Raw genomic sequence first — 27,469 nt, forward strand, 5'->3', positions numbered from 1 at the left:
GAGTGATAGGGTTGGGAGACTAAGGCCTATCTTCCTGGTAAGCCCTGCCCTGAACTCCTGGTCCCTTTTACAGCATCAGTATCTCAACATGTAGGTTTGGGGTGTCTTGGGAAAAACTCCCTCAGCCCTCCTTACCAACCCCCAGTCCTAGGCAACAACGAGCCCATGTTTCTGTTTCTATAGGCTTGCTTACTCTTGACACTTAATATAAATTGAATCACGTAATAATGTGGTCTCATGGGTCAGGCGTCTTTCACCCAGCATACTGATTTCAAGTTGTATCCACATTGTAACATATATCAGTACTTCATTCCTTTTTATTGCTGCGCACACACTTCGTGGCGCCCTGAGAAGAGTATCCATGAGCAGTCACCAGTTCCAATGTGTGGTTAGAGCAGGGTGCTACAGAGTCAGTAATTGTCTTTAATTCAGCTGGACCTCAGTGGTCTGGATTGGGTCAGCCCAGACATGGGCCTCCTACTTTCTCTTTTGTCCTGTTGAGTAACAGCCATGCTCTACCTGCCCATTCCTGTTACAGCTCTGGGTCTTGAGGTGTGAGTCTTCCTTCTATCAAGGGCCACCATGGATGGTTGTGTAGGTTGAGCACTGCCCAAGGGTGCTTAGCTGAAGGCACAAGAAAGGGCTCAAATACAGTCCCATATGCCAAGCTGTAAGACCCAGAATGGAGCTATGTCCATCCAGAGAAGGAAGTTGCCTTTTTCTAACCCAGAGCTTTGTCAGGGCTCTGGCAGTTTTTTGGTTGGCATTCTGCCCTGTCTTTGGTAGGTGTCAGAGTTGAGGTCTTGCGCCCAGGTAACATGTCTTATATTTGAATTAACAAGATTTGGGTATTGACAAGATAGAGGATAAAGTTACAGATATTTTCTAGTGTATGGATTTTTTCTCATAAATGTATTCCCTGCCTTGTGTTCAGAGATCTACAGCTCTACCACGAGCAAGGGAAATTTTCAACTTTTCTGTTTTCTCCTTCAGTTCTCTTCTGAGTTCTAACATCTCTCGCTGTTCCCATCTGTGTTTCTAACTTTGGGGTAGAGCACTTCTGAGGTTCGATTGGTGTTAAAAATTAATTTTTGCAGAAAGGGTATAAAAATCACGACTATCAGTTATCAGAATGAACATGTGTTAAAGCTTTTATTCTACTGAATCGATGAGGGAACCTGTTGAAAAGAACAGACACATTTATAGATCAGGAATAATAGAAGAAATGTACAAATGGTTTCCTCTACAAGTGGAGGGGGGAGTCCATTGAACCTCTCTTGGACTGGACAGAGTTTGCATGGCCCCAGACAAGAACTATTTGCATTGCTATCACGTATCTACAATTTACAGAATGGTAAAAAATTTCCATACCGTCAGAATCAGATAGCCCAAAGAGGTATTCTCTGGTCCAACCATGCAAATTTTTCTATGAAAGCACATATCTTCCCTTGCACCTGTGATTTGGGGTATCTCTAGAACATCGGTGAATTTAGATATGCTTTTGTTTTTCTAGTTGAAATTTCAGTATGAGAACAAGATTTCCTTCAGATTTCCAATGGACTTTGGTATGTGATATTCTTGATTGGAGGAGCAAGAATCTGGACATTTTCAGACGCTGTTGTTGGTTGAAATAACAAAGGGGAGATGCACTCGGCGGGGCTTAGAGGAAGGAAGGAACCTATTAGACCAGAGGCTGGGGACTAAGGCCTGGGTTTTCTTCTTGAAATCATGACACACTTTCTGTGTGACCTTTGGGCTTGCCATTTATCTCCTTGCCTCTTTCAGACGGGAAAATAAGTGTTATTTGTAAAGTACGTTGAGCTTCCCTGATGAAAGGTACCAGTTAACTGCAGAGTGGTATTATTAATTTGTTCAGCCTCGCCCTTTGTATTCCTGCTGGGATTTGATGTTCTGGGTAGATTTGTCTTCTATCTCTTCTCTCTTCCCACCATTAATTTCCACTAGTAGCAGGCGGGGCCCTCACCGTGAGACTAAGGATTTTCAGTGGCTGCTTTGGGTATTTCTTTTGACTCCAAAAAGATCTGTTAGAAAAAAGCCTAAAACATCCACCCTGGTTTCTTTCCTTTCCTTAAAAATGTTTAAGTAAATAGTAGATGGGATAATTAATTCTAAATGTAGTAGAGCATCCGATTGTCTCATAAAACCTGCTATAAGTTCACAATTAGTCTTGTCAGAGCTTCGTGTTCATCGGCTGTGCCAGGCACAGCTCCAGTGACCCAGTGTTGCAGGAGGGGGGAAGGAAAATGCTGGAGCTTCCAGAAGGAGAAAAAAAAAAAAAACCCAAAACCATAAAGGTGTGAGAAGATTCCTGAGATCTGCATATCCAGAATTGACTCCATTCCTGTTCATCGCGAGGAGGTCTTCAGGACTATTTTCATTCAGCGGCGGGGGTTGGGGGAGCCATTTATACAGGAATGTCCTAGCGTATTTGCAATGTGATATATCGTGTGTCTGCTCAGCTTCACTTCTCGAAACTGACTCGCAGTGGAAAGAGAAAGAGTGGCTGGAAGACTTATTTTTCCTTTTAGCTGTGGCATTTTATGACTTTATTATGCCTCAGTCTCTCCCCTGAGTTGAGATCATATTCTTTTACAAATCAAGGCGTGTGATTCTTAACTTCTACGACACCAAATCCTAGATCCCTCGCTTCTACCATCGAGTTCCTTTGGGTGACCCAATATGAGGGAAGATTACTTTTATCTTCACTGTCATGCCAAGGTTCGGTAATACTCCGATGAGGCTGAGGTTTGAAGACTGCTTTGTTATTTCTAGACAAATGCGGGCCTGGGAAACACCAGAGCACTGAGATATTTGTTGCTTTTTGGGAGGCAGTGCTAGGTCTCAATTACACTTCACACATTTATCACTCCACTTATTTTTGATACATTGTTTCCCCAGCCAGTCTAGCCTCCCCTATCCTCTGCTTCTCAATTCCAAAGGTTTTTTTTTTTTTTTATTCTCTCCTACTGATAGCTCTATTTAACCATAACAATCTGATATGATTGTCAGTCTATTTGTTGGGTATTCATTTTGTCTCCCTGTGAGACATACATTTTTGTTACAGGAGACAATCCTATTTTATGTTTCCTTTTTGCCCTCTGTAACACCTAGCAGGTGGCCACAGTCACTGCAGCTGCTAAGCACATTCTTTCCAATTTCCTAAATGCACATGGCATTGGCTAGACTTGCACCAAGTTACGTGGATTGTCACGAAGTTCTAAAACAGAGCACACTGATTATATACATATAATCAGCAGGACTCACTTGAGAAATAAGCCAGGCTCGTTTTTGAAAGGGGGCACGCACAGTGGTGATCTGCCTGGATAGGCAACTCCTGGCATTGATTAATGGAAGGGTATAAACCTTTCATTGTTTGGATGGAAAGGAACCATCTCTAGCATTCTTTTTCCCCTTGGATGAACTGTTAGAAACTGAAGGATCTCAGTAGTCCACGTCCAGGGGGATAACTGCAGACTTTTCAGGTGGTTGTGAACACCAGCATCCTCTCACTGACCCACGGTGCTTAGGGTCATGTGTAGAAGCAGGGAGATGAGTTAGAAGGACAGTGTAACAATCTGGAGAAAGATGATGGTGTCTTAGACATGGGCTGGTGCCCTGGGAGTTGGGAGAAGTGTGATGTGCTAAGCCTATTTAGAATGAAGAGCCAGTTAGGGGCATCTGGGTGGCTCAGTGGGTTAAGCCTCTGCCTTCGGCTCAGGTCATGATCTCAGGGTCCTGGTATCGAGCCCCACATTGGGCTCTCTGCTCAGCAGGGAGCCTGCTTCCTGCCCCCCATCCCCCGCCTGCCTCTCTGCCTACTTGTGATCTCTCTCTCTCTGTCAAATAAATAAATTAAAAAAAAAAAAAAAGAAGAAGAAGAAGGAAGAGCCAGTTATATGGATAAATGATCAGGGCCCTTTTAGTGATTCCAGAAGTCCAGAGAATGAGTCCTCGGAGAAATGCCCCCTCAGTCTGGAGATACTTCAGTCCCAGGAGATGAGCTAGCAGGGGCAGACCTTGGGTGCTGGTGCCTCTGTTGTAGTCAGTCCTAGCTTCTTTGACGGGTTGGCATGTGGACCGTGTGATCCTTTTAGCTAATTCCTCTCCTTGGGGAAATAACATCAATCATTCAGAAGTCTTAAAAATGCATGGAGTATCTGCATAGTCCCCCCTATCCTGGCCCATCACGGAAAAGCTACCGGGGTGCAGCCTCTGCATTTTGCATGAGTTAGCCTCTGTATTGTGAGGGGCCCCAGAACCTGAGCCCCTAGGAGCAGAGGTCCAGAGGACATTCCTTCTGGTCAGGATTTGGCCTGGAGCACAGCCCAGAAAATACTGCCAGGGGATGGAATGGGCTGTGTCCATAGCTCCTCACCCCTCCCGACCTCCCTTGCAGGGGGGAGGCCTTCTTCCAGGGGAGGCAAGGACCTCTCTATGGCAAGGATGACTTGCTGAGAAGGTCTCAGCGGGTCCCAGGGCAGAGACAAGGAGAAGGGATGAACTGTGGAGCCACCAGCTGAGTCAGGAAGGAGCAGCAGTTAGAAGAATCCCAGCTCTGTGCCATTTCCTGCTATGGGATGTTGGGCAAATGGCCCAGCAGCCCTGGGCCTCAGTTCCTTTAGCTATAAAGTGGAGATAATAGTAATAGTAATACTTTTTTTGTGGGGATTAGATATGTTACCGTAAGTAAAATATTTAGGGTAGTGCCCAGCCCAAAAGATGTACCATATACGTATTTGCTATTAATATTATATTATTAATTTATCATATAATATATTCTATATATTATGCTAAGAATATATATATTTATCATATATGTATTCTATATACTATAATAACTATATGTTTTATAGTTATTATGTAATTAGTCTACTCTCAAGCCAGACCCAGTCACTAGCTTTTTGATTCCTACCCACTGTGGATTTGATTCAGGGTAGTTACTGGCTGAACCTGTGTGAATCCCGCAAGGACCTCACTCCTAATGCAAACACTCTGCCTGAGTTCCTGCTCAGCCTGGGTCTGTGCAGAAAACGTCACAGGGGCCACAGACCTGTCGTGTCTGTTTCAGAGGGGAAGACAAGGAAGCCGAGAAGGTTAACAGACTTCCTTGGGACCACACAGGTAAGGTGAAAATCAGGTTCCCCGTGTGAAAGCCCCACTCCCTCTCCATGAATGGGGGAGGGAGGGTGGTGTGTGCAGGGGCAGTGGGGGCAAGTGTTCCCACCTATCTGCTGCACGCCCATTGCCGTGGGAGGCACTCCCAGGGAGTTATGCTCAATCGGATCAAGATTCTAAGTTTGCAGATCTGGGGTTAGGCCTAGGGATCTGCCTTTTAGCAGGCACCTCTGGGAGCTTGTAGCACAGGGGGCCTCAGAGCATACAATAGGCATCTTGGTGGAAGGTGTACAAGGGATGGCTGCTGCGGGGTCTTATTATGGAGGTAATTGTCGAATTGAAGAAAAGCGCACGGCAGGCGTTAATTCCATGGATAGCTGCTGTGCCCACTCTGAGCAGCAGCCCAGTGAACCAGTGAGGCCCATGATAACACATGTTGTCTGTGGGGACAGGAGTGGCCAGGAGAAGCTTCGTAAATAGAGCCCTACAGACAGGTCGGATTTGTGACTGCAGAGGTGTGGAGGGAGGACAGTGCACAGGGGCCACTTCAGAGGTTCAGAGGTGGAAGGAATGGCATGTGGTGGGTGGCTGAGGACTCTTCCTGGCACTTTCTCGACTTGCTGCAGTGAACCAATGGCCTTTTTCTGCAAAATCAGTGGCTTTTCCACAGTGTCTTTCTCAGCTTTCACCAAGAGCCCCCTTGGAAGTGAGATGGAAGACAGCATAACCTTTGGTAAGACACGTGGAAGAAAGGGGGTTGTGTAAATGGGTGGGTCCTTGGTGGGCGCCATTTTCTTTTTCCTGGTGGCAGTGTTGCGTGTTCCTCTCACCTCCTTCTTGCCCTTCTGCCGAGTGAGGATGGTTCTCAGCAGTGTAGCCTGCTGAGAACTTCCTGCAGAAGTCACTGGTGTCCATCTGCTTTGGGGGTTTTGTTGTGGTTTTATAAGTCTTATGCTTGTGAGTAGCTTGTCCAGCTGTACCCTCTGGGGGAATGGCCACGGGGTCTATGACAAATTGAAGGCAGACCTTCTAGGCCTTTTCAGTCCTCCTTGTCATCCAGCCTCTTAATTTTGCCTTTGCCACTTCTTACGGTAGGGCCCCGTATAAGTGAATTGCTCACCGGGTCCCAGTTTCCTCTCCTAAAATGCAGGCCTAGTGCTAGATGTCTTTGATGATTTCTTGCCAGAGTAACATTCAGTGACTTTTTTCAGTCCTTGGAGCCATCCTTGGTGTTCCATTCTCTTGGCTTTGAGGACTTCCTCCTACCTTAGCGGTACTATCTGAGCTCACTCTCTGAGCAAGGGACCAGATTCCTGGGTGCATTCCCTGTTGAACCTCCTGCTCAACTAGAGCTAATCCTGAAGTCGAGAAGGGAAACCAGATGCCTAGGGCCATTCCCTCAAACCTTTGTCCATGAACCTTCCATCAGTAAAGGCTTCTCTGTGGTCAAGCCTTTCCATATAGGAAGAAGCTGCTGTCAGTATAGTTTACCATCCATGACCATCCAGCAACCGGCCATGAAAGAGATTCTCAGATGATAAACCCTCCATACACATGATAATCATTGCCCAAGGTTTTGCCCTGAAGCATAGATCTGAAGACGGACCTTACGATTTATCACTGGGTGTGAAGTGCCAAGGAAACAACAAACGTCACTCTTTCGACTAGACGGAGACAGTCTCCTAGAATGGTGGACATTGAGGCAAGACAAGTCCCACAGCCAAGCTCCCTTTCTCAGCTTCTCTCCCTGCAAAGCCCACCATGAGCTTGCCTGTGCAGTGAGGTTCACCGTCCAATAGAAAGGAAACCCAAGGGCACTTAGCCTTGGCTAACAGACCAAACTGAGCTCCATTTCCTCTGATAATCGGTAATTATCAATCACCTGCATTCCTCCCAAAGCTGTATACATTCCTCTCTTTTGAAATCTCTGGGACAGCAAATGAGGCCAGGATTAGCCAGCCAAGGTTTGCGATGCCTGGTATGCTCGTGTTCGTGTTCTTGGCTCACGGGCTGCCTTTGCTGGGATGAAATAGTGGGCATTCCACCAGGCATGGCTCAGCAACTCTGCTAGTGTCTGTGCTTTATTGGGCAATAAATTAATACAGAGCCCTGCCAAGGAAAGAGATAAATGGATAGGACAGCAAACACATTTTTAACAAGGAAAATGGCTTTGTTTCTCAGTAGCATCATTTAAATGATTAGCTCTATAATTGCGTAGGCTCCTTGATTGGGAGTGGGGGAGGGGACCCTGATTAAACACATCTCTGGGAGGAACTGTGTGGGCACCCTCACTGCCTGTCGGGGTTTCACGGAAGAGGAGGAGGATCCTGGGTCCTGGGAGATGCTTGCATTTTCGTCACGAGTGACACAAATTCTGCCTGGGTTTTAAGCCTATAAATAGCGTGTGGTTCACGGCTGGCTGTACCTGCAGGCTATAATCAGGATAGTCACACTTGAGGGAGTTAGGAGAAATCTTTTATGATTTGTCATGGTCGTTAACTGCCTCCTATGGTTAATAATGGAGAGAGGGAAGGAGAAAGGAAAAGATAGACTCTGAGAGGAAGCTCCTTGTTTGTAACACCAATCTTGACAAAGCCCAGAAAAATGCTAGACGTCACCCTAATGTCACGACTCAAGCGAAAGGCAGCAGAAAAAAGAAAGCAAACCCTTCCCTTTCTTGTACGGTCATGTAAACACCTGCTTGTGCACTTCTTGTCATAACTAGTTTCTAGAAAGGGTCTTCTTCCTACCAGATTATCAGCTGCATATGGGGTCTCGGTCCTTTGTTCTCTGCAATATTCCTCTTGCTGGGAATGTTGCCCAGCATATCGTAGGAGATCAATAAATATGTGTGAATTAAAGAAATTATAAGTGGACTGTTTTCCACTCCCCACATTCGACGCATTTTTCCTTCACAACTTAATTACACTTCCACCGGCTCCTTCCCGACAGCTCTCTCTCCTGAATGACCACTCTCTCCTCCGCTTCCTTGATTAGTGTGGTACTTTTCTTTAAGGATAAAAAGAATTGGAAATTGAGTCCTTGCTTTGAACCATCTTTTCTATTGTTTCAGTTTGACATTAAACTCTAGGAGTATCGATCTCTTTTATATCCCTTTCACAAACCTTTTCAGGTTGCTATAAAATTTTTATCTGCGTTTCTGTAGGAATAGATGAGTTGCAGAAATGTGAATTCAATTTATCTTGCAAGTATAATATCTTATCATAATAGATCCTTCATGTAATAAGTACATCAGAAAATAATTTAGCCTTTACGGGATTTTTTTCCCCCACTTCAGATGATTGGTCTGTATGCTTAATCGCTCAAGAATTCAGCTTTCTGTAGAAATGGAATTTATGTTTGCATGTGACCAACCTCCTGATTTTTTGTCGTAGAAAGACAGGAGGAGAAAAAGAATGGGAGGGAGGCAGAGGAGGAGATCTAAAGGGAGAAAGCAAATAGGGATGTTTGCCAATGCCCGTAGCTTACTTTAATATAAGTTTTGAGGGCTTATTTACAGCTGTCTTACAGAAAATATTTGCACCAAGGAGGTGCCATAGGATTGAAATTGGGGAAGAGGGCTGACCAATTGGTGTTGCTTAGGGGGATATATCTTGGTGACTTCTGATAAAGGGAACTTTGCAAGCGTTCTTGTCTCTGGTGCTTCTAATGGTTCCATGTATCTCTTCTTGGTTGGGGGTTTAGAAGAAATGGCAGTCCTTTGCCAAGAAATTGCTTTATTGGAACAAATCATTTGCAATAGTAATGTGTTTACTGAGATAAGTGCCATTTTAACTGTAGCGTGCTGTACCCCTGGCAAAGAATCTCGAAGATGACTCAAAGCTTTTTTGAAACACTGCCATATGATTAAAGAAAAGTGACTTAATGATCTAACATTTAACATTATTCTGTACTAGTTTTACTCCTAGACTGGAAAATAGTTACAAAAATAGCTTCACTTCATTAGAATGAGAAATATCATACAGATAGATGTATGTATTTATGTATTTGCTTTATTTTGCAAATTATGATCTGTAGAAATAGTCCAGTATGTGTGACCAAGAAGGTTAATTTTGGGACTCTGCTCGGTCCTTCCCATTCATGCATCAACACGTACTCATTGAGGATGTGCCTTATGCTGGGCACTAAGAGAGCCAAGGGAGGAATATTAACACTTAGGACACAGCTTCAAGGGGTTTGTAGTCTAGATGAGGAGACAAGGCACATACACAAAAATAGTTAACCATATGTATTGAGTAGTATGGAATGGAGAGTCCTCAAAATATGAAGAACGAAATGTGCTTTGGAATGCCAAGCAAAGGGAAGTTGGGGAATCTATATGTCATTGGAGGGTATTCATTCATTCATTCATTCACTCAATTATGCATGCATTCATTCATTCATTCACTCGCTCATTTATACATTCTTTCATTCTGTGATTCTATATAAGGCATTTACTATGTTCCATCCAGCAACCTGGGTGTTGGGATTCTAGCCAAGACAAAACGGACAGGGCTCTGTCTGTACAGAGTTTATCTTTTCTTGAGGTTAGACAAGCAATAGACAAGTAAGGAAGTAAATAAGCAAAGTGATTTCCAAGTATGGTAAGCCAGTGAGGAAATGAAACTCTGTGAGGGGACAGACCAGTGCTGTGGGCACCTGCAGACACATGCACACTCACTTGCACACCCAGGATGCAACTTTAGAATGGGTAGTCAGGGAAGGCTTCCGTGAGGAGCTGACCTGAGCTCAGGCCTGAATAAGGAAAGGGAGCTTGCAAATGTGGTGGAATTCTGTCCTTGCCTTGAAGAACCAGGAAGGTATGATTTGGAGGACGGGAAAGGGACAGACATTAAATAACATTTCAGACTGAGTTCCTTTTCTCCTAAGGTATGGGTTTGGAAGTCTCTGCATTAAGGTCAAACCTTAGTATTTCTCAAGTGAATCAGTGAATATTCTGGCAGAAAGCTGGTAGCTATTGACAGGTGAGAAGGTTTTTTTTTTTTTTTTTTTTTTTGGTGCGTGTCTTTCAGTAAGATCATTCTGGAATGAGAGTTATTGGTGTGCTCAGTGCCAACCGGTGGGCGTCATGCTGGAAAATTATATTTAACATTTATTTATAGAGCACTTACTATATGGAAGACACTGTGTTGAGTGCTTTACAAATATTAACTTATTTAATCTTTATAACTCTTTGAGGTAGTTGCTCTTCTTACTCTCCTCTGACAGATACAGGAACCAAGCCATAGGGAGTGACCTACTCAAGGTCACATGGCTGCTAAGTGTTTGGGTCTACAGTCTAGCCCTTAACCACTGTGCTTCCTCTCCAGGAGAGGAGGGATCACCCACATCACTCAGGACATTGCAAAGTGTCCTCATCCCGGATTGACAGAAAGAGAAGAGGGACCTTTTTCCTTGGTTAAGGGCTCTATAGCTATACCACCCAGCAGAGCTCTCTGTAAGGATGAAAACCTTCTCTCTGTGCTGTCCAATGCAGTAGCAACCAGCCTGTGTCTGTTAAGCACTTGAACTGTGACCTAGTGGGACTGAAGGACAGAGTCTTCAAATTTTATTTAACTTTGGCTCATTTCAATGTGAACCTCGAGACCGAAGCAGTATACAATATTTTTCTGTTAAACACAACTGTGTTGTTTCACTAACACTCATTTGCACTAAATGTCACAACTCTTGTATCACGTAAGACACTGTTGTATTGTAGAAGGTGTAGCGGGCACACACAGGTTGTTTCTAGTAACCCCTTAATGACTTTCAATATGAACAGCATGTTGATGTAAAATGCATTTGGCACATACAGAGTTACATGTGCAATATCTGAAATGTAAATATCGCTTATTTTTTTCTTTTTTTTTTTAACATGTGGGTACTAGGCAATTGAAAATGGCAGATGTAGCTTGAATTCTATTTCTGTTGGATGCCGCTGGCTTGAAGTTCACCCTCAGGCCACTCTAGAGCGTGGTTGGTCAAAGGGAAAGAACCTATTATTGTGTTTTTGGTGGACACTGAGCCATTGTCCTGATGAACAGCCCTCCATGGACCCCCGGGCCCTCACCTCTTCATTCCCATTCCCAGGGACAAACATGAGCTGTTGTGACGTCGCTTTGTGGGAGGCAGGCATTTGTGGGAACTCATACATTGCACATAACCCCCATTTTGCTTAAAAAAAAAAAAAGGATGTGGATGTGGTTGGAGGTGAGGGATCTTTGATCTTTGAACAGGATCCTGCTCATGCTATTCTGCTCTTGCCTGTTTCATGGCCAGAACCGAGGCCTGCATTGCTGCTGGGAGAGAGCAGCTGTCCACCCATCCCCTCCATCAGGGCGAAACCCTGCACCTGGATCCAGAGGTGTCAGGGCACAGGGAGTCAGGTGGCTGTGCTTGCAGAAAGACCACCTGCCAAGACACTCAGGCTACTGAAATCCCGGTGGCAGCAGATGGTCAATCAGTGCGGGCTGCCGGCTCAGGCCCCTTCTCACATACCATCTGTGTCCCCCAGAGGTGTGGGATGCAGCAGCCTCCCCATCCGCCTTGGTGTCAATGGAGGTGGTGGACGTGTGTGAGAGAGGTGGGGCTCCTCCTCAGCAAGACTGAGTTCACTGAGGACTATTTTTCTAGAATCACTCAAGTGGGGATTTGGAGGAACCAGGTGGCTTCTCCTTTTGCCAATGCAGAGCCCTGACTGCCTGCATTGGGCTTCCATCAACCCAGACTCGTGACTCGTGTTGAATCTTCCCCTTCCCTCTGCCTGGAGATTCTTCCCACCCACTGCTCAGGTGACAATAATTCTCATATACATGCAGTGTGTGCTTTTACTCTGGCTGCACATTGGAATTAACTGAGAAACTTTATTTTCTAATACAGCAGACAAATGCTGATGCTTTTTCCTGCCTCCCAGGGATGCTGGTGTCATTGCTTTGGGGTATGGTTTGGTGATCTGGGTTTTATAGTAAACAACAAATGTTGGAGAGGATGTGGAGAAAGGGGAACCCTCTTACACTGTTGGTGGGAATGAAAGTTGGTGCAGCCACTTTGGAAAACTGTGGAGATTCCTTAAGAAATTAAAAATAGAGCTTCCCTATGACCCTGCAATTGCACTACTGGGTATTTACCTCAAAGATACAGATGTAGTGAAAAGAAGGGCCATCTGTACCCCAGTGTTCATAGCAGCAATGGCCACAGTTGCCAAACTGTGGAAAGAACCAAGAGGGCCCTTCAACAGATGAATGGATAAAGAAGGTATGGCCCATATATACAATGGAGTATTATGCCTCCATCAGAAAGGAACTTTTCTATCAGCATGGATGGGACTAGAGGAGATTATGCTGAGTGAAATAAGTCAAGCAGAGAGTGTCAATTATCATATGGTGTCACTTATTTGTGGAGCATAAGGAATAACATGGAGGACATTGGGAGATGGAGAGAAGTGAGTTGGGGGAAATTGGAGGGGGAGACAAACCATGAGAGACTGTGGACTCTGAGAAACAAACTGAGGGTTTTGGAGAGGAGGGGGGTTGGGGGTTGGGTAAGCCTGGTGGTGGGTATTAAGGAGGGCACGTATTGCATGGAGCACTGGGGTGTGGTGCATAAACAATCAATCTTGGAACACCAGAAAAATAAAATAAAATTTAAAAAAAAATAAGACCTTTTAGAAACTTTTAAGTTCTCCTTTTCATAAGGGAACCAATGCATTAAGTGGATGTTTCTCCAAATGTGTCAGAATTACAGGGAGAGGGGAGTACAGTGTGCTTGTTGAAAATGCAGAGTTCTGAGTCATCGCTCAAGCCTTAGGAATCAGGATATCTGGAAAATTTTCAACAAATATTTAACAAAAACAGAATTTATGACGAATAGCCCCAATGGATCACAGGTACACTGTGATGTCAACATCACTGTATTAAATCATTAACAATTTCGTATGGATTTTTTTTTATCCCTTGTGCTTTTTAAAAGGGCCGAGGAAGAAGGCTAATGCAAAATTCAAAGGAAGTAATCTCTAATGATTCTCACTGTTAAATTTAGACTTCATAAAAGAATTTTCCATTATGGGGCACAAGACTGGAAAATATGCCGATCATGTATACATAAAGCAGTAAACATGCTATTTCCTTGGGATGGGAGAGAGGGTTGTTTATGGTTTGGGGGCAAGGGGGGGTCAGTGCTTACCTTTTTTGTCCCCATTTGGTTTGGGGGAGGGGTCTACTATCATAGCTATCCAAGAAAACCTTCCAGCCTTGATGCTTCTTTATGAAGGAACTCTGAAAAAGCTGATGGAACTCTATAGAGTTCCACCACGTGAAGGTTTGGGGGACACTGACAACCTCATAAACTAAAATTCAGGAAGCACCTTTGGTGTCATGGATTAAAAGAACAAAGATAGGAAGTCAAACCTGGATTTGAGGCCCAACTGTGCCTATCACACACACATTTAAGCTCCCCTTGCCTCAGTTTCTCCATCCTCACTATGGAGATTACCTCTTCCTTCTTGAGAACAGTGGGTACTCCTTCCGTTCAGTTCAGTGTATTTAACCCTAACACCATCTTGGTCTCTCCTTTCACTCTGCAAGCATCAGTGGGACAATGGTCAAGAAGCTTTAGATGTGCTGTTTTCTGCATGTAAAATGTTTGTCTTACGCTAGTTAACACTTTTTTATCCTTCCTCCCTGGGGAAACTGCCTTGAACCTCACAGTCGACAAAGCTCTCCACTCCTTTTCAGACTCCTCTTTACCATGTACAATGTTTGCTCTCTAGTGTGACCATGGGTTGAGTGTTTGTCCTTCCTCTAGACTGTAAGGTCCATGAAGGCAAGAGCCCTCTTTGGTTCTCTGCTGTATATCCAGGCTTAGCACAAGGCATGGTATACAGTAGTCACTTGATAAATGCTTGTGGAATGAATGGCTGGATGCATGAACGGATGGTTGGTGGAGACAGACGTGAGTGACACACTGTTTGCCCTTGCAGAGACACGGGCAAGAGACTGAGAGGAAAACGGGTGACAACAATGAAGAATGAGAGAGTGCTTTGGGAAAGTCTCCTCAGAGTCTTTCAGGAGTTGCCTTCAGTGAAGCAGCAGATGAGGTTAGAGAAGGCTAAGAGTTGCCACCTTGTCTGCTTCTGAATGACTTGATTTTTCAGTAGAAGAAATGAAGGAAGGAAAGAAAGAGAGAGGAAGGAAGGAAGGAAGGAAAAGGAAGAGAGGAAAAAGAAACAAGGCCTTAAAAAAAAAAAAATCCAATCACCCTGTGTGTAGTTCAAACAACATCTAGAATGGGAGCTTAAAATGATAACTGTGGCTGCTTCTGGAGAGAACATGTCAAGTAGACCTGCATTCTTCAGAAGGTTGGTCAGCCCAGAGCACACAGGAAAGCCAAATTAGTGCTGGAAATTTCTGGCAGGAGGCGGAGCTTGAACCAGGGGAGTTGGGTCTGTCTTTCCTCTGTCTTAGACATGTCTGGGAAAAATGCGCAGAAGCATGATCTTTGGTTCTTTTGATTTTGGAAAACTTGTGGACAACTGTTGTTTAGCACCACTTCTTTCCAGCAAGAAAGGGAATTATTTATCAATGAGATCCCATTTTCCATTTGTGGTACTTTTTGATTACTTTCTTCAGAAACCAGTCTCCTCAGCCACACCGTTACAAGTCTTGGCTGAAGTATGTCTTCAGAAATCTAAGCTTACGTATCAGAAATGGGGGTTTTAGTAGCTTCATCAGCAGTAGTGACATATCTAAATTCATGAAATACTTCTTGTGGAGAAGATATATCAATTTAATTAAGAACAAAACCAAAACATGTTGCTGGCATTGTCCAGCACATTAAACCAGCATACAATAGTGATTTTGAATAATATTTCAAGAGAGAGTTCTGGCCAGTTTTCTCCCTTTTAGAAGCCTTCAAATTTTATAGATATTTTAAGGGGATTTTGTCCTAATAGCACAGACCCAAACAACCAATCTAAAATGTTTTTACACCCATACTCGAAGAAGATAGAATATCTGGAAAGGATTGACTTTTGGAAATTTTTTCTGATGGCCTAAAGCAGTGATTCTCAAAATATGGTCCTTTAACCAGCAACATCAGCATTGCCTGGAGGTTGTTAAAGATGCAAATTCTCACTCTCCCCCAGACTTACCAAATTGCAGTCTCTGGGATGAGGTTCAGCAATATGTGTTTTAACATGCCCTATGGACAGTTCCCATCCATACTTATATTTGAAAACCACTCTTGGGCTACAGCATAAATGTCTGGAAAGGCTTTTGATGCTGGGAACCTCATCTTGGCATCTGTCATCCTCCTCTGCACAAGAATCAAAAGTAGAGTTCAAGTTCTATAATGCAGGACCATTCTCTCCTATTCTGTATCCCGTGCCAGCTCACCTCTGAGTCTGTAGTGGGCACTTGGCAACTGCATGCAATGAATGAATGACTGGGTAGCTGTGGAATGGTGTGGGTAGTTCAGAGAAATGAATTCTTGTGCATAAAGATCTTATAATGGAGTAGACAGGGAGGGGAATTAAGTGATCAGGATGAGGCTGTGCTGAAATACACAGCCAGATTATGACAAGAGCCCCGAAACCCCGAGAAGGTGATGGTTCTCCCGCACATATAAATGGAAAATTTGGCAAACCCACACAAAGACTTAAGGACATCCACCTCAATTCTGATTTCTCCTTGATAACTGTGTCAAAGCTCTTAAAAATAAGGAATACAAAATTCTTCCCATATTTTTGGCTCCTCCCTTGCTGAAGACAGTCTGTGTGCCTGCTCTGCCCATAGAGAGACTAAAGTAGAAAGGAGACTTGAACATCATATATACATGTGCTCTTCCTCGTTTTAATGGCCTTGAAAAGACAAGTAGCATTACATAGACAGTCCTCTTTCTCCTGTTTCCAAAGAGCGAGGCCGAGAGAGGCAGGAAAGCTATGTTACCTGACCATGTTCCTGTCCCTCCAGCCCTACCGTGTGCCCCATGCAAGTGGAGTTTGTGGTTTTTCTGATTTGGTCTCCAGTGAGCCAGAGCTGTGGTTCCACTGTGTGGCATTATTAGCATCTGAGCATCCCCGGGCCATGGGAAGATGCATGAGATATTGCAGGAAGTAGGGCGGCAGCTGGGGCTGTGGTCCAACCTTTCTAAATGAACAGTGATGCAGTATGGCGTGGGCCCCCTCCCCCACCGAGGACAGCCATAATTGCATGTGTTGAGATGTGTACTACTGACCCTTGCCTTCTGATTTTCCGTGCTGTTGGGACAGGAATGTGTGAGCACGAGGAATGCTATCTCATGAAGATTTCTACTTCCTTCAAGAAAGGCAGCTTGTTTGTAGGAGTACCACAGTAAATTCAAAAAGAATTTTTCCCAGAGGTGAGGGAAGGAGGGAGAGATGTCAGGAGTAGACAAGCTAGTACCTTCTCTTTGGACACTAGGATCTCAACCTACCACAAACCTTAGCACAGGGGGCTTCCTGGTTTCATTCTTATCTAGATGGCATTTGCCAAGGTCAGCCTCTTTGTCATGGTCAGCTGTTGGGTCTACAAAAGAGGAAAAACAATATGGTGCTTTGGGAACCAAGCACATGAACATGAGCCTTTATGGTTGAGATTGGCAGGGCATAGTGGGCAGGGCACTGATTTTGAAGATTCGTCAATGTTGGCGTCAATGTTTTATTGTCAGTTGAATGATTGTTTATCATCTTTGACCCACTCTTGACGTGGAGGGCCTTTGGTGGCCCTGTTTCCCAGGTTGCGTTGACAATCTTTTTTAAAAAGCAACACTTTTGCTGGCAAAATGATTATTGTAAAAGATAGAAAGTTTAGGTTGTTCTAGGGGTGACTTTAAGGTCCTACTAACCCACTAAGTGGCTGTAGCTAAGCCATTGCTACAGCTTGGCCCTGAAGTTCAGATCTTGGGGACCAAATGTCTTGTGTCCATGACATTATCTTTTAGAGGTTGTTACAGGTTTTAAAATGTTGTAAGCCAAAGGTGTACATTCTTTTCTTCTCTTCTCTTCTCTTTTCTTTTGTGGTAAAGGATACATTCTTTTAAAACTCTCTGTCGTATCTGGGACTTTAGCTACGTTTACCCAAAGACATAGTAGGTTCTGGCTCTAGTCAGAAACCCTGATCCCTGAGAAATTCATAGTCTTCTTTGTGTATCTGTAATAGATGAGGCTGAAAGTGGGAGGGGAGGTGGGGACTCCTGTAAGTTCCCTGTGGCTAGAAAGGGATAGATTCTGGAACCAAGGAGAAATTGCAGCTTACTGAGGAATAAGATCAAACATCCCAGAGAGGCAAGAGTCACATGTATGTAATAAAAGTTTCGTACAGGTTCCCACTGCCATTGAGAGGAGAGATATTAGCATCCCTCTAGAAAGACGATTATGTTTGTTTTGAAATTTAAATATACTGATAGATTTTTCTTGCAGAATCTCAGAATTTTCCTTCTATTTTTTTAAATTGTGATTAACTTCATGTAAGATTTGTCATTTTAGCTACCTGTGAGTGTATAGTTCAGTAGCTTAAATACGTTCACAGTGTGGTACAACCATCACTGCTATCCGTCTCCAAAACTTCTTGATCAATTTAAACAGAAACTCTATACATATTAAACAAGAATCCCCTATCCCCCTCTCCCCCGCGGGCCCTGGCCACCACCATTCTACTTTGTGTCTCCGTGAACTTGACTTCTCAAGGTTCTGCATGCAAGCGAAACCATGCACTGATGGTCCTTTTGTCTGGCTTATTTCACTTAACATAATATTGCCAAAGTTCACCCATGTGGTAGCGTGTGTCTGAATTTTTTCCCTTTTCAAGGCTGGTATTCCATTATACATATAGACACCATTTTGTTTATCTGTCCATCTATCAGTAGACACGTGGGTTGCTTCCAAAGCTGCTACAAATTTGGGTGTACAAGTATGTCTTTGAGTCCTTGCTTTCACTTCCATGTTTGCCTTTAATATTCTGTAAGAACAGCAAGGTTTGAGAAGGAAGGCAAAGATGGCCATAAATTTAGTCCTTGGTGATGATAAGTGGCAACTGGTGACTGGACAGTTCTACAGAAGTTTTCTCATCTTATGAATCTAATTAAATTAAAAATCCAGTTGGCCAGACCCACATGCACTTAAGCTAGACAATTTCCCCACAAGCTCATTAGGGGCAAACTTGGGAGCGCCACCAGCAGATGGAAATTTTCCCCCAGGATTTTCAGTAATTAGACAAGAAAGGTCTCTCAAACTTTAGCCCTCGAATGGAAGGCTTTTATCAAGCTTGCCAGTGCATCAGTTTAATGCTGTTCATAAAAATATGTGAAAATCAGGGACACCAGGTTGGCGCAAGGGATTAAGCCTCTGCCTTCGGCTCAGGTCATGATCTCAGGGTCCTGGGATCGAGTCCCGCATTGGGCTCTCTACTCAGCAGGGAGCCTGCTTCCCCACCCCCCCCACCTCTGCCTGCCTCTCTGCCTACTTGTGATCTCTCTCTCTCTCTTTTAAATAAATAAATAAAATCTTTGAAAAAATGTGAAAATCAAACTTTGAAGTTTTATATGATGCCATGGTATATAAGATTTTAGTGTCATTAAACCTTAATTATCAGGAAGGTCACAAGTTTTAGGGGAAGTTTTGACCCAATGTTCCAGTTGCTTTCGATCCTTTCAGTTTCTTGTTTTCGTTTATAATAAATTGGGGCTTTTAGAGGAGCACATTTAACTCTTCTGCATATTTGTGTTGTGCGAAATGAAACGAGCATGGTCAACGAAAACCAAGATGTAACACTGTTGACATCTCCATGGCAGTAGGGAAACACTGACCTGCAGAAATACACACAACTTGTGCCCCGGAGTTATAGCAACATGGTCCCTCGGGAGGGAAGAGATTGTGCAACTGATGTATGATTATGCCCCTAATTCTTCTTGGAGAAAATTAAAAAAAAAAAAAAAGAAAGAAGAATCCAGACCCTTAATATCTATTCCATATTAGTCAAATTCTCCTCTCCCCTCTGAAAAAAGCTCATTATTGTGCTTAGTCTGTTTGCCAACAGATGGGTGATTTACAATAAAATTGTTTTTAGTAGCTTGCATTAAGAAGGAACCCTATTATTTTCCAGGATTTTGTTTTTTTCTATGGTCATTCTGAAATTACCTAATTTGGAAATGGGCAGAGACACATTGCCAGGAATGTGATTGGTTAATAAATTTTGATAGAGACCCAGTATTTGTGATTAATGGGTAGAGTATCAGTTTATCTCTGTGTCCCTTGCAGTGTGTGTGTATGTGTGTGTGTGTGCGCCTGTGTGTGTATTCATGCATTGCTTATACATTTATATTTACATTATTTTGTGTATCACTTCCTTATGACACATACTTCACTTTGTTTTCACACATTCCTAGTCCCGATCCTAATTTAAATTCTCAACTTCTTCCTGTAGCACTCCTGATATCTGCCACCTTATAATTGAACCTGTCTTTCAGAGAGACATAGTTTCCCTCACTTCTCCATAGGTGACTTGTTTCTTTATAGCCCAGGGACCCCTGGACACTCTGGGCTTCCATAGCCTCTTCCATCTTGGTGCAAAACCTTTTCTCTTGAGGCTCCTGCCATCCAGCTGAGTCCTTACCCTGTCTGACCTCCCAGATGCTGACATCCCATTCAGGGTGGCTCCATCCCTGACTCTACCTTCCCCCTACCACAGCTGCAGCCATCCCCTTCCGGTCTGCACACTGATCCTCCTTGCTAGCCCTCTTGCCTCCCAGATCCTCGACCTCCTAAACCGTGATGCTCTCCAGTCCCTCTCCACTCCAGCCATGAGTCTCTTGGATCCTGCCTTCATGGGAACTATACCTCACCTCTTTCTGGGGTTTTAAGTTTCAAAGTCTTACTCCGTGAGGGTCCACGTCCTTCCAGCTCTCTTTTGCTTTATTACACCCAGTGTCCAAACTTATTCTCCTGACTGTTCTCCAAATACACATTTATTTAACAAATATTGATTGAGACCCTTGGCTAGCTTCTGGGAATTTAGTGATGAGCAAAAATGGACAGGCAACCTGACTTCTTAGAACTTGCAGTCCAGCGGAGGAGAGAGGATTTGATCAAGTGATGGCACCAAAAAATGTAAAACTTTTGCCATGCTAAGTGCTACAAAGTACTGTGTTCATGGGGGAACTCTCTGCATTAATGGCAGGAAAGTGGCAGCAGAGCAGAGATCTGAGGGATGAATAGTCTATGAATAGAGGTAAGACTTTAGAGGACTTGTGCAAAGGCCCTGTGATAGTTGGCGTGGGGAGACACACATGGTGAATAAGAAGACCTGAAATTTCAATTAATTTCAGTCTATAGCAGAGGAAAGAGGCAGGATTTTCAGGGTTTGTAAGCTAGGATTTTTTTTTTCTTTATACCCAAAGCCATGGAAGTCATTTGGAGCAATTTAAGGGGTGGGAAGTCCTCTCCAAATTGTATCTTTTGTCCTAACAATCCAGTCCAGTCTGTAATGAGTATGGCTTTAAGTATTGCATTGTTGGAAGCACCAATTTAAATGCCCCCAAAGGCATCAACGTTTTCACTAGGCTTCTGTACATTTGTATAAAGCACAATTTTACTCTGATCTGGAAATCCCACGTATTTTATAATTCTAAATAATGACTACTGAAAGCACTTCTTTATTCTTTTTTTCTTTCATCTTGAACATATCTGTACTTAAACCGTTGTTTGGAGTCTTGACTTTCAGTGAATCAACTTGCAGCGTTTTTGTGTAAGCAGTTCATAAGTCAAAAGTAATGTGCCAGAATGTTATTTTGGAAACTTAGGGGACCTTTGGATGTTTAAATGGCACTGTCAAAATATTGGTTTTATATTTTAAAAATCTTTTGTTATTTGGGATAACAAAAATACCTTTCTTGGTAGCAAGATCATGTCTTCTCTTGAGAGTGGTTGAAGGGTGAGGAAAACATTAGTATACTGGCCAGACTGGGAAGAAAAATATATCCTTTTTTTTTTTTTTCCTTAAGAAAATACTTATATTCAGAGTGTGAGCTTCTCTGGGCAAAACCTACAGAAACGTGGGCTTTTCAAAGATTCACAGAGGCAGGAGGAAAGGAGACTGAGCGAGACCTCCCCCACTCATTTTTCCCTGTAGCAAGAGCAGAACGAGGCACAGAGCCACGACAGGGCCAGCCAGTGGCCCCTCTAGGTTGTGTTGTAGTTTTGTGCAATGGCACCTGCTTGAGCAATTGACTGTGCTACAGGACACACAAAACCATGAATCCGAGTGTCCATAGGATTCTCGCTTACGATTATCTGAAAGTAGCCCCTCTGACCCAGATTAGTGACACGCATAATGGCCATCGTGCTGAGTTACAATGACGCACAAATGACATCTCCTTGGCATCAAAGAATGCTGCCTTCTCCAGCCAAAAGTTTTGAGTTCTTTCGCTGTGTGCGAAAACCTACCTAGGTCCTGATCTCATGACCACCTGTTCCAGAGGCCCATTTCACAGGTCAGGACGTGGCGTCCTGGAGGTGAGAAGTGATAGGCTCAAGAACATACAGCTTATGGGGGCGGTGGGGATTCCAACCCAAGTGAGCCTGTACCCTCTCTGCCACGAATCTGTCTGCTGATGTGCTGGTGCCTGCCTTTCCCAGCAGCAGACTGGTGGAGTGGGGATGTCAGGGATTTCCATTCTTCTCCCTGGCTTTTCCATCCTCTCCTTCCCCTCCCACTTCGGGGGTCTGTGCTGGTGGTGGTGTTGCTTATGGGTCCTCTCCTTCCTTGGATATCCCAGAAGTGTCCGTTCGTGTGTGTGGCATTTCTCAAAGCCACAGGGGACTCCTTAGTAATTTCAACTTCTGGATTCCATGCTCGTTGAGGGCAAAGACCAGGCCTGACTTTGCTCTCTTTGTTTTCTTTTTCCCTCTGTCTCCCTCTGGGCTTTGCACAAAGGAGTTCAATAAATGTCTGTTGGAGCTGTTAAATTCACCAGACCAAACATTTTAATTTGGATGGTGGAATGATGTTATCGCTCATAAACAAAACATCCCCACATTGTTTTGCCTTGGGAGTTCTCATATCTATTGTTTTTATATAGTGAATTTTATTGTATATAAATTATACCTCAATAAAAAAAATAGTGATGTGCCTTTGGGATTGTATGTAGAAAATGGTCCATTTTCGGAGGGGTCGCTGCTGCCAGTGACTGGCTAGGCCCCAATTAAATGTGCAGAATCATTAATTAGGGTCATTTGTTCTGCTGTGAGCTGAGAATGTATAAAACCTGCTCAGGAGAGAATTAATTCATCCTCTTCTCTGTACTTTCTAGAGTACTCCTAGCATGATTCTCAAAGCCTCCAGGCCTCATACATATGTTCTAATGGGCTAATTGTTAAGGCGACATTTGTAAATTAATCTCTGACTTGAGCTAAGTGGTTTCCCCTAATGGCTTTAATTCAGTGACTCCCATTCTTGGCCATATATCAGATTCACTGGTGGAGCTTGTGAAAGATAGAGGTGCCCAGCTTGCCCGTCCCCCCAGCTGGCCATTCTCTGGCTCCAGGGCAGGGGGAAGGCATCTCTGTTTTTTAAGAAATGCCACTCCTGTGAGGGGATTGTGACGGGAGCTGCCTTTCTGAGCCTTTGCTCCAGTCAGTGTCTGGAGGCCCTCGCAGACTTGTGACTAGTGTCTACTGAAAGCACTTGGGTCGAACTCTAACAACTTGGAAACCAGTTTCTAGCACAGGCAACATGTCAAAGAGCCCACCTTCCTGATTCATTCATTCTGTGTTCATCTCACTGGGACTGTCCTTTCCATGAAGATCCTAAGTGACCTGACAGGGGATATTCTGTGCTTTGCCATCCTCCTTTCCATTTTCATGAACTTTCTGAGACATTTGAGAGATCTCCAGGGCCTGCTGGAATGACCATCATGAAAATATCTGTGAACATCCCCTCTCTGTGCTCCATTTATCATCAGGCTCCTGGTGCCAGGTGTTATGGACAAACTTTTTTTTTTTTTTTTAAATACAGTGTGTGTCTGTTTGTGTCTGTGGGTCTGTTCTTGGCATTCTTCTGTGCAAACACATGTAGTGTTTGACCTTGCATTTCTGAGAACAGATAACTCAAGGGTACCCTTGTTTCAATGACATTAATCAAATCACTTTTGTTAGGTATCTGGGGCCTCCATAAATATCGCTCAGTACTTCATATCACCACATAGCCTGTAGGTATTTTTTTGTCAACCTAAGAATATGGTGGCTCACGCCGTTCCAGGTAGCCGTGATGATTTGGTGACCCCAACCTGTGAAAAGCTAGAACGACTCTGGTAGAGGTCGGCACACAGTGTGCCTCGAGAGGAAATGCTCATATTGTCCCATGCGTCAGACTGTGTTTACAAGGTCTTGTTTGCGACAGCTTTGTGAAGTGCTTGGTTATTGGAAGGGGTCTTCTGTGACCCTGCTGCTGGAGGGCTAGTGTTTCTCCATCTCGGGTGTTAAGCTTCTCTTGGTCTCATTTGACCATGTCCCTTGGACTTGAGTGCCTTTTATTCCTGGGACTATCGAGGCACATGGAAGGACTCCCAGTGGCCTTCCCCCTTACTAAAGGAATGCTGGAGTAGCCAATACAGGTAGGGAGAAGAGACACATCGAGAACAAAAAACATTGAGACAAGAGCCCCTATGGTTCCCCCCCATCCTTAACTTTTCCCATTTATATCTCTACCTAGTCAGTACCTCATTGCGGATTGACTATACGTATGCCATACAACTGGGCACTAATTGCATCATCGTGTAAAGTAACATAGGTTACTGTGTAAGGGTTACTCCACAAAGAAGTATGTTTCATCACTCCAATTGGACTTTTTCACTTTTCCTAGGGCCTCAAGTATAGCAGATGTGAAATAAATACTTAGATAATTATTTCGGGGTGCTCTATAACATAACCACTGGCATTTAGGCTAAATATCTAACCATTGTTTGCAGTTGGACTGAATTTTTTCATATTTAGAGCAGAGGTCTCAGACAATGGGCGATTTGTCAGAGCGAGAGAGAGAGAGAGAGAGAGAGAGAGAGAGAGAGAAAGGATGGAGAGAGAGAGTGCTAGTCCTTTGCCAGGGCCTTGTAGAAGACGAATCTTTGTTGGATTCCTGTTTTCATGGTGTAATCCAAGGGGCTGATGCATTTTCTGTAGCACTTGAATCCAGGTTGACAATGCAATCAAGCCTGACATGATAAAGAGCCATTTAGCAAGTTTAAAAATCACATGCCTAGTTGCCTTAATCCTGAGAAGCTAGTCCCCTCCCCGTTGATCATGTCAGTCGTGGTGGTGGGTGGGTGGAGCAGTTGGAGACCCTGTACCTAGGGAACAAGGCTTCTGGCCCAACATGTGGACCCAAGAACAGGTTCACTCATCAGGATCTTCAGTTCTTGGAGGTTGTTTTCCTTTGGATTACTTCCCTCCCTTATCCTATCAGAGAGGTGCTGATATTTGAGTTTGCATCTTAAGAAGCTAGCAGGAGTCCTCCCCTCCTGTCACTGGATGATTTGCTTAAATAAGCTGCACATTATTCCCCGTCACAGAGGCCGAGTGAAGGCAGCTGGGACAAATCAGTCAGCTACTTGGTCTGGCCCCCCAGTGCTGGGAAATCCTCACCATTGCAGGAAAGCTTAGATTCTGAGTGTGTTGCATAATGATGTAGATGCCATTTGCAAGGGCTTCCATTCTCTTTCCTCCCTCTCCCCTGCATCCCTGCCCTTCCCTCCCCTCCCCTCATGGACCTGTATAGCCGGGTCTGACCAGAGCTCAGGATTCACACACACACACACACACACACACACAGTCCAGCTGGCAGAGATTAGTCTCGGTCAGCTGTTTATGAATGAAGAAGAGGTCCTTCCCCTGTGTCCTGGCCACACCCCTTCCCTTTGCAGCATTTTGAGAATGAGGTCGGGGCCAGGATCTAACCGCTTATGTCTCAGAAATAGCAACACAGATCAAAGTTAATCTGAAGCTATTTGTTTTGGTGCCTCATCCAGATAATAAAGGGGGGGAAAGCCAGGCTTGTTTGTATTTTTGTTTGTTTTTATGGGTGACTTTACAAAGAATGAATGAGTGAGTGTGAGGGGAGCGCCTGGGGTGAGCCTGCTGGGGGTATTAGCCCCGGAGAGATGGTGATCGCCCGAAGCAGACTGCAGTGCTGCCTTGGATTCAGCTGCAGCGTGGTTTAGTTTTTGAGACAAAATGGAAGAATTAAATAAGCCCCAGTGGTGTACTGCTTTACCACTTCCTCTCATAAGGATAGTTTGTCAGGTGCTGTGAAGCTGTGTCTTCCTTCCGCAGAGTCGGGCTGTTTGTCACTGTCGGTGTTTACTGTGCGGTCAGCCGCCTGTCCAGCAGCTCCATGGGGCTCTGCAGTGTTTCCAGCGAATGCTGTATGCAGATTTCATTTCCTCTCCACCACTTTGGTGCACACACATAGTACAGATATGTGTGTGTGGTCCTTTCTCTCTCTCTAACACACACACACACACACACACACACACACACAGCTTGACCATGCCCAGTCATTACATAAGCTGGGATTCCTCTCTCTCCGCCAGCTGATACCAGAAGGATGGCAATATGTAGATACTCAGAGGAGACTGACACTTCTTTCCTTCCAAAGTCCCTTTAGGAGATTAGCGTGTCTGAAAGGTATTTGCTGAGCCCCGGCACTGTGTATAGCGGTGGTGTTGACTTTTGTTTTCAATCTTCGCATCTTTCTTATTTCTGAGCATCCATTTAGATACCCTACTGGTCTCCTCTGTGAAAGACTAAATAAACAAACTGGGATAGAGAGCGGGGGCAGAAACATCGGTGTCAGCCTCAGCAGCGACATATGGCTTGGATGGGCTTCCGTGTGACAGGTAGCCTTTGGAGGAGATGCCAGACTGTCTTCTAGATCAGCGGGGATTAATTCTGAGTGAAGAGTGTAAACATGAACAGGGATGCTTGTGTAGCTGGCTCTAATGTATTACCAGATTTGGCTTTCCTCACCTAAACTGTTTCCAGAATACTTGAGAGGTGTTATAAGTATACTCACACATACACACGCACACTTGTACAAGCAGCAGATATGTGCTTTTCAAATTGATGGTTCTTGCCTGGAGACAGGAAGTAAATCAGGGTTTGCGTAGGCTTGCGGGTAGGAGTAGGGACCGACCGTTCTTGGGTGTCCCTGTGAGGGGTGTAACTGGGATTGATGAAAATGTTCGAAACTAGATGACAGTGATGGCTGTACCACTTGGTCAGTTACTCGAAGTCATTGAATTGTGTGCTTAAAATAGGTGAATTTTATGGTATGTATCCAATGCCAAGTGGTGTCTTGGCAGAGCTGTGAAAAATTGATATTCCCATATTTGAGTTCCTCTGGACCAAGTTTTCATATTACATGACCATTGTATCACCTGAATGTTTGCCTGCCCTTCCCACCAGAGTGTGCTGACTTCAGTTGCAGAGAAGCTGGACCCTGTTGAGGACAGGGCAGGACGAGAGCCATAGATCCAAGAGTCTGCCCTGACCCCTGTTGGCTGGCACTGAGGTTGCTGCCCGCTGCGAGGCGCAAAGGCCACATCAGGGCGTCCGGTGGGGGCCTCCAGGGACTGAGATTCCCAAGGGGGGCCCAGAAAGCAGTCAGAACCCTGCTTCCCAGCTGCTGTCGCGTGTGTCAAAAAACCCCCAAACACGAAATACGAAGCTTCTCAGTGTCGGCTCTTAAGTGATGACATTTTCCTCTTCTTTTGCAGGTTGTCTTAGTCTTTGCTCTGAGCATTGGTGCACTTGTAATATACTTCATAGATTCGTCAAAGTGAGTATTCAAATACGTTGTCTTGCCCTCTTTGCTAAAACAATCATGAGCCTCTGCATTGATCAAGGGATTTACTTTAACACTGAAATTTGGAAGGCTGTCTGTAGAAGGCAGGGCTACTCTGGGCTGGTCTTCTGACTGGGGAAACAAGCTCTCACGAGGAAGGTTACTTTGACTCTGCTGGCACAAGAGGGAGGGAGTGGTATCTGAGGATAAGCCTTTTTGCTGGGTATTATTTATTTTCAAATAGCTGTTTCCTGTTGAAGTATCTGCACTAACAACGTCGAGAGACTAAGAGGGCTCTGGTATGAGTATGCAATCATTGGGAGGGTTACACATATCCAGCCACCGAGGGCCTGAGCCATTCTTGCTATGGGTGGAAAGGACCTCTTCTCATGAGGGTTTCTGATGCTGTCATCTTACGGGAGGTCAGATTAGGAAGAGTGGCTCTGTCCTTTGCCGCTATCAAGCAGAATATTCCGTGGGAGCAT

At 44.4% G+C, this 27,469-nt stretch overlaps 1 protein-coding gene across 5 annotated transcripts in view; it reads left to right on the forward strand.

Moving 5' to 3' along the window:
- The window catches only part of KCNMA1 (potassium calcium-activated channel subfamily M alpha 1), a gene marked incomplete at both ends in the record, with an annotated part of 724,384 nt that overhangs the window by 339,435 nt on the left and 357,480 nt on the right, over positions 1-27,469 (forward strand). For all 5 annotated transcript variants that reach the window (XM_080822610.1, XM_080822608.1, XM_080822611.1 and 2 more), the window contains one exon: positions 26,917-26,978. In XM_080822610.1, the coding sequence (XP_080678736.1) occupies positions 26,917-26,978 (62 nt within the window). The remainder of the gene's footprint in view (positions 1-26,916; positions 26,979-27,469) is intronic.

Source organism: Martes martes (genome assembly GCF_963455335.1).
Source record: "Martes martes genome assembly, chromosome: 14".
Classification (NCBI taxonomy): domain Eukaryota; kingdom Metazoa; phylum Chordata; class Mammalia; order Carnivora; family Mustelidae; genus Martes; species Martes martes.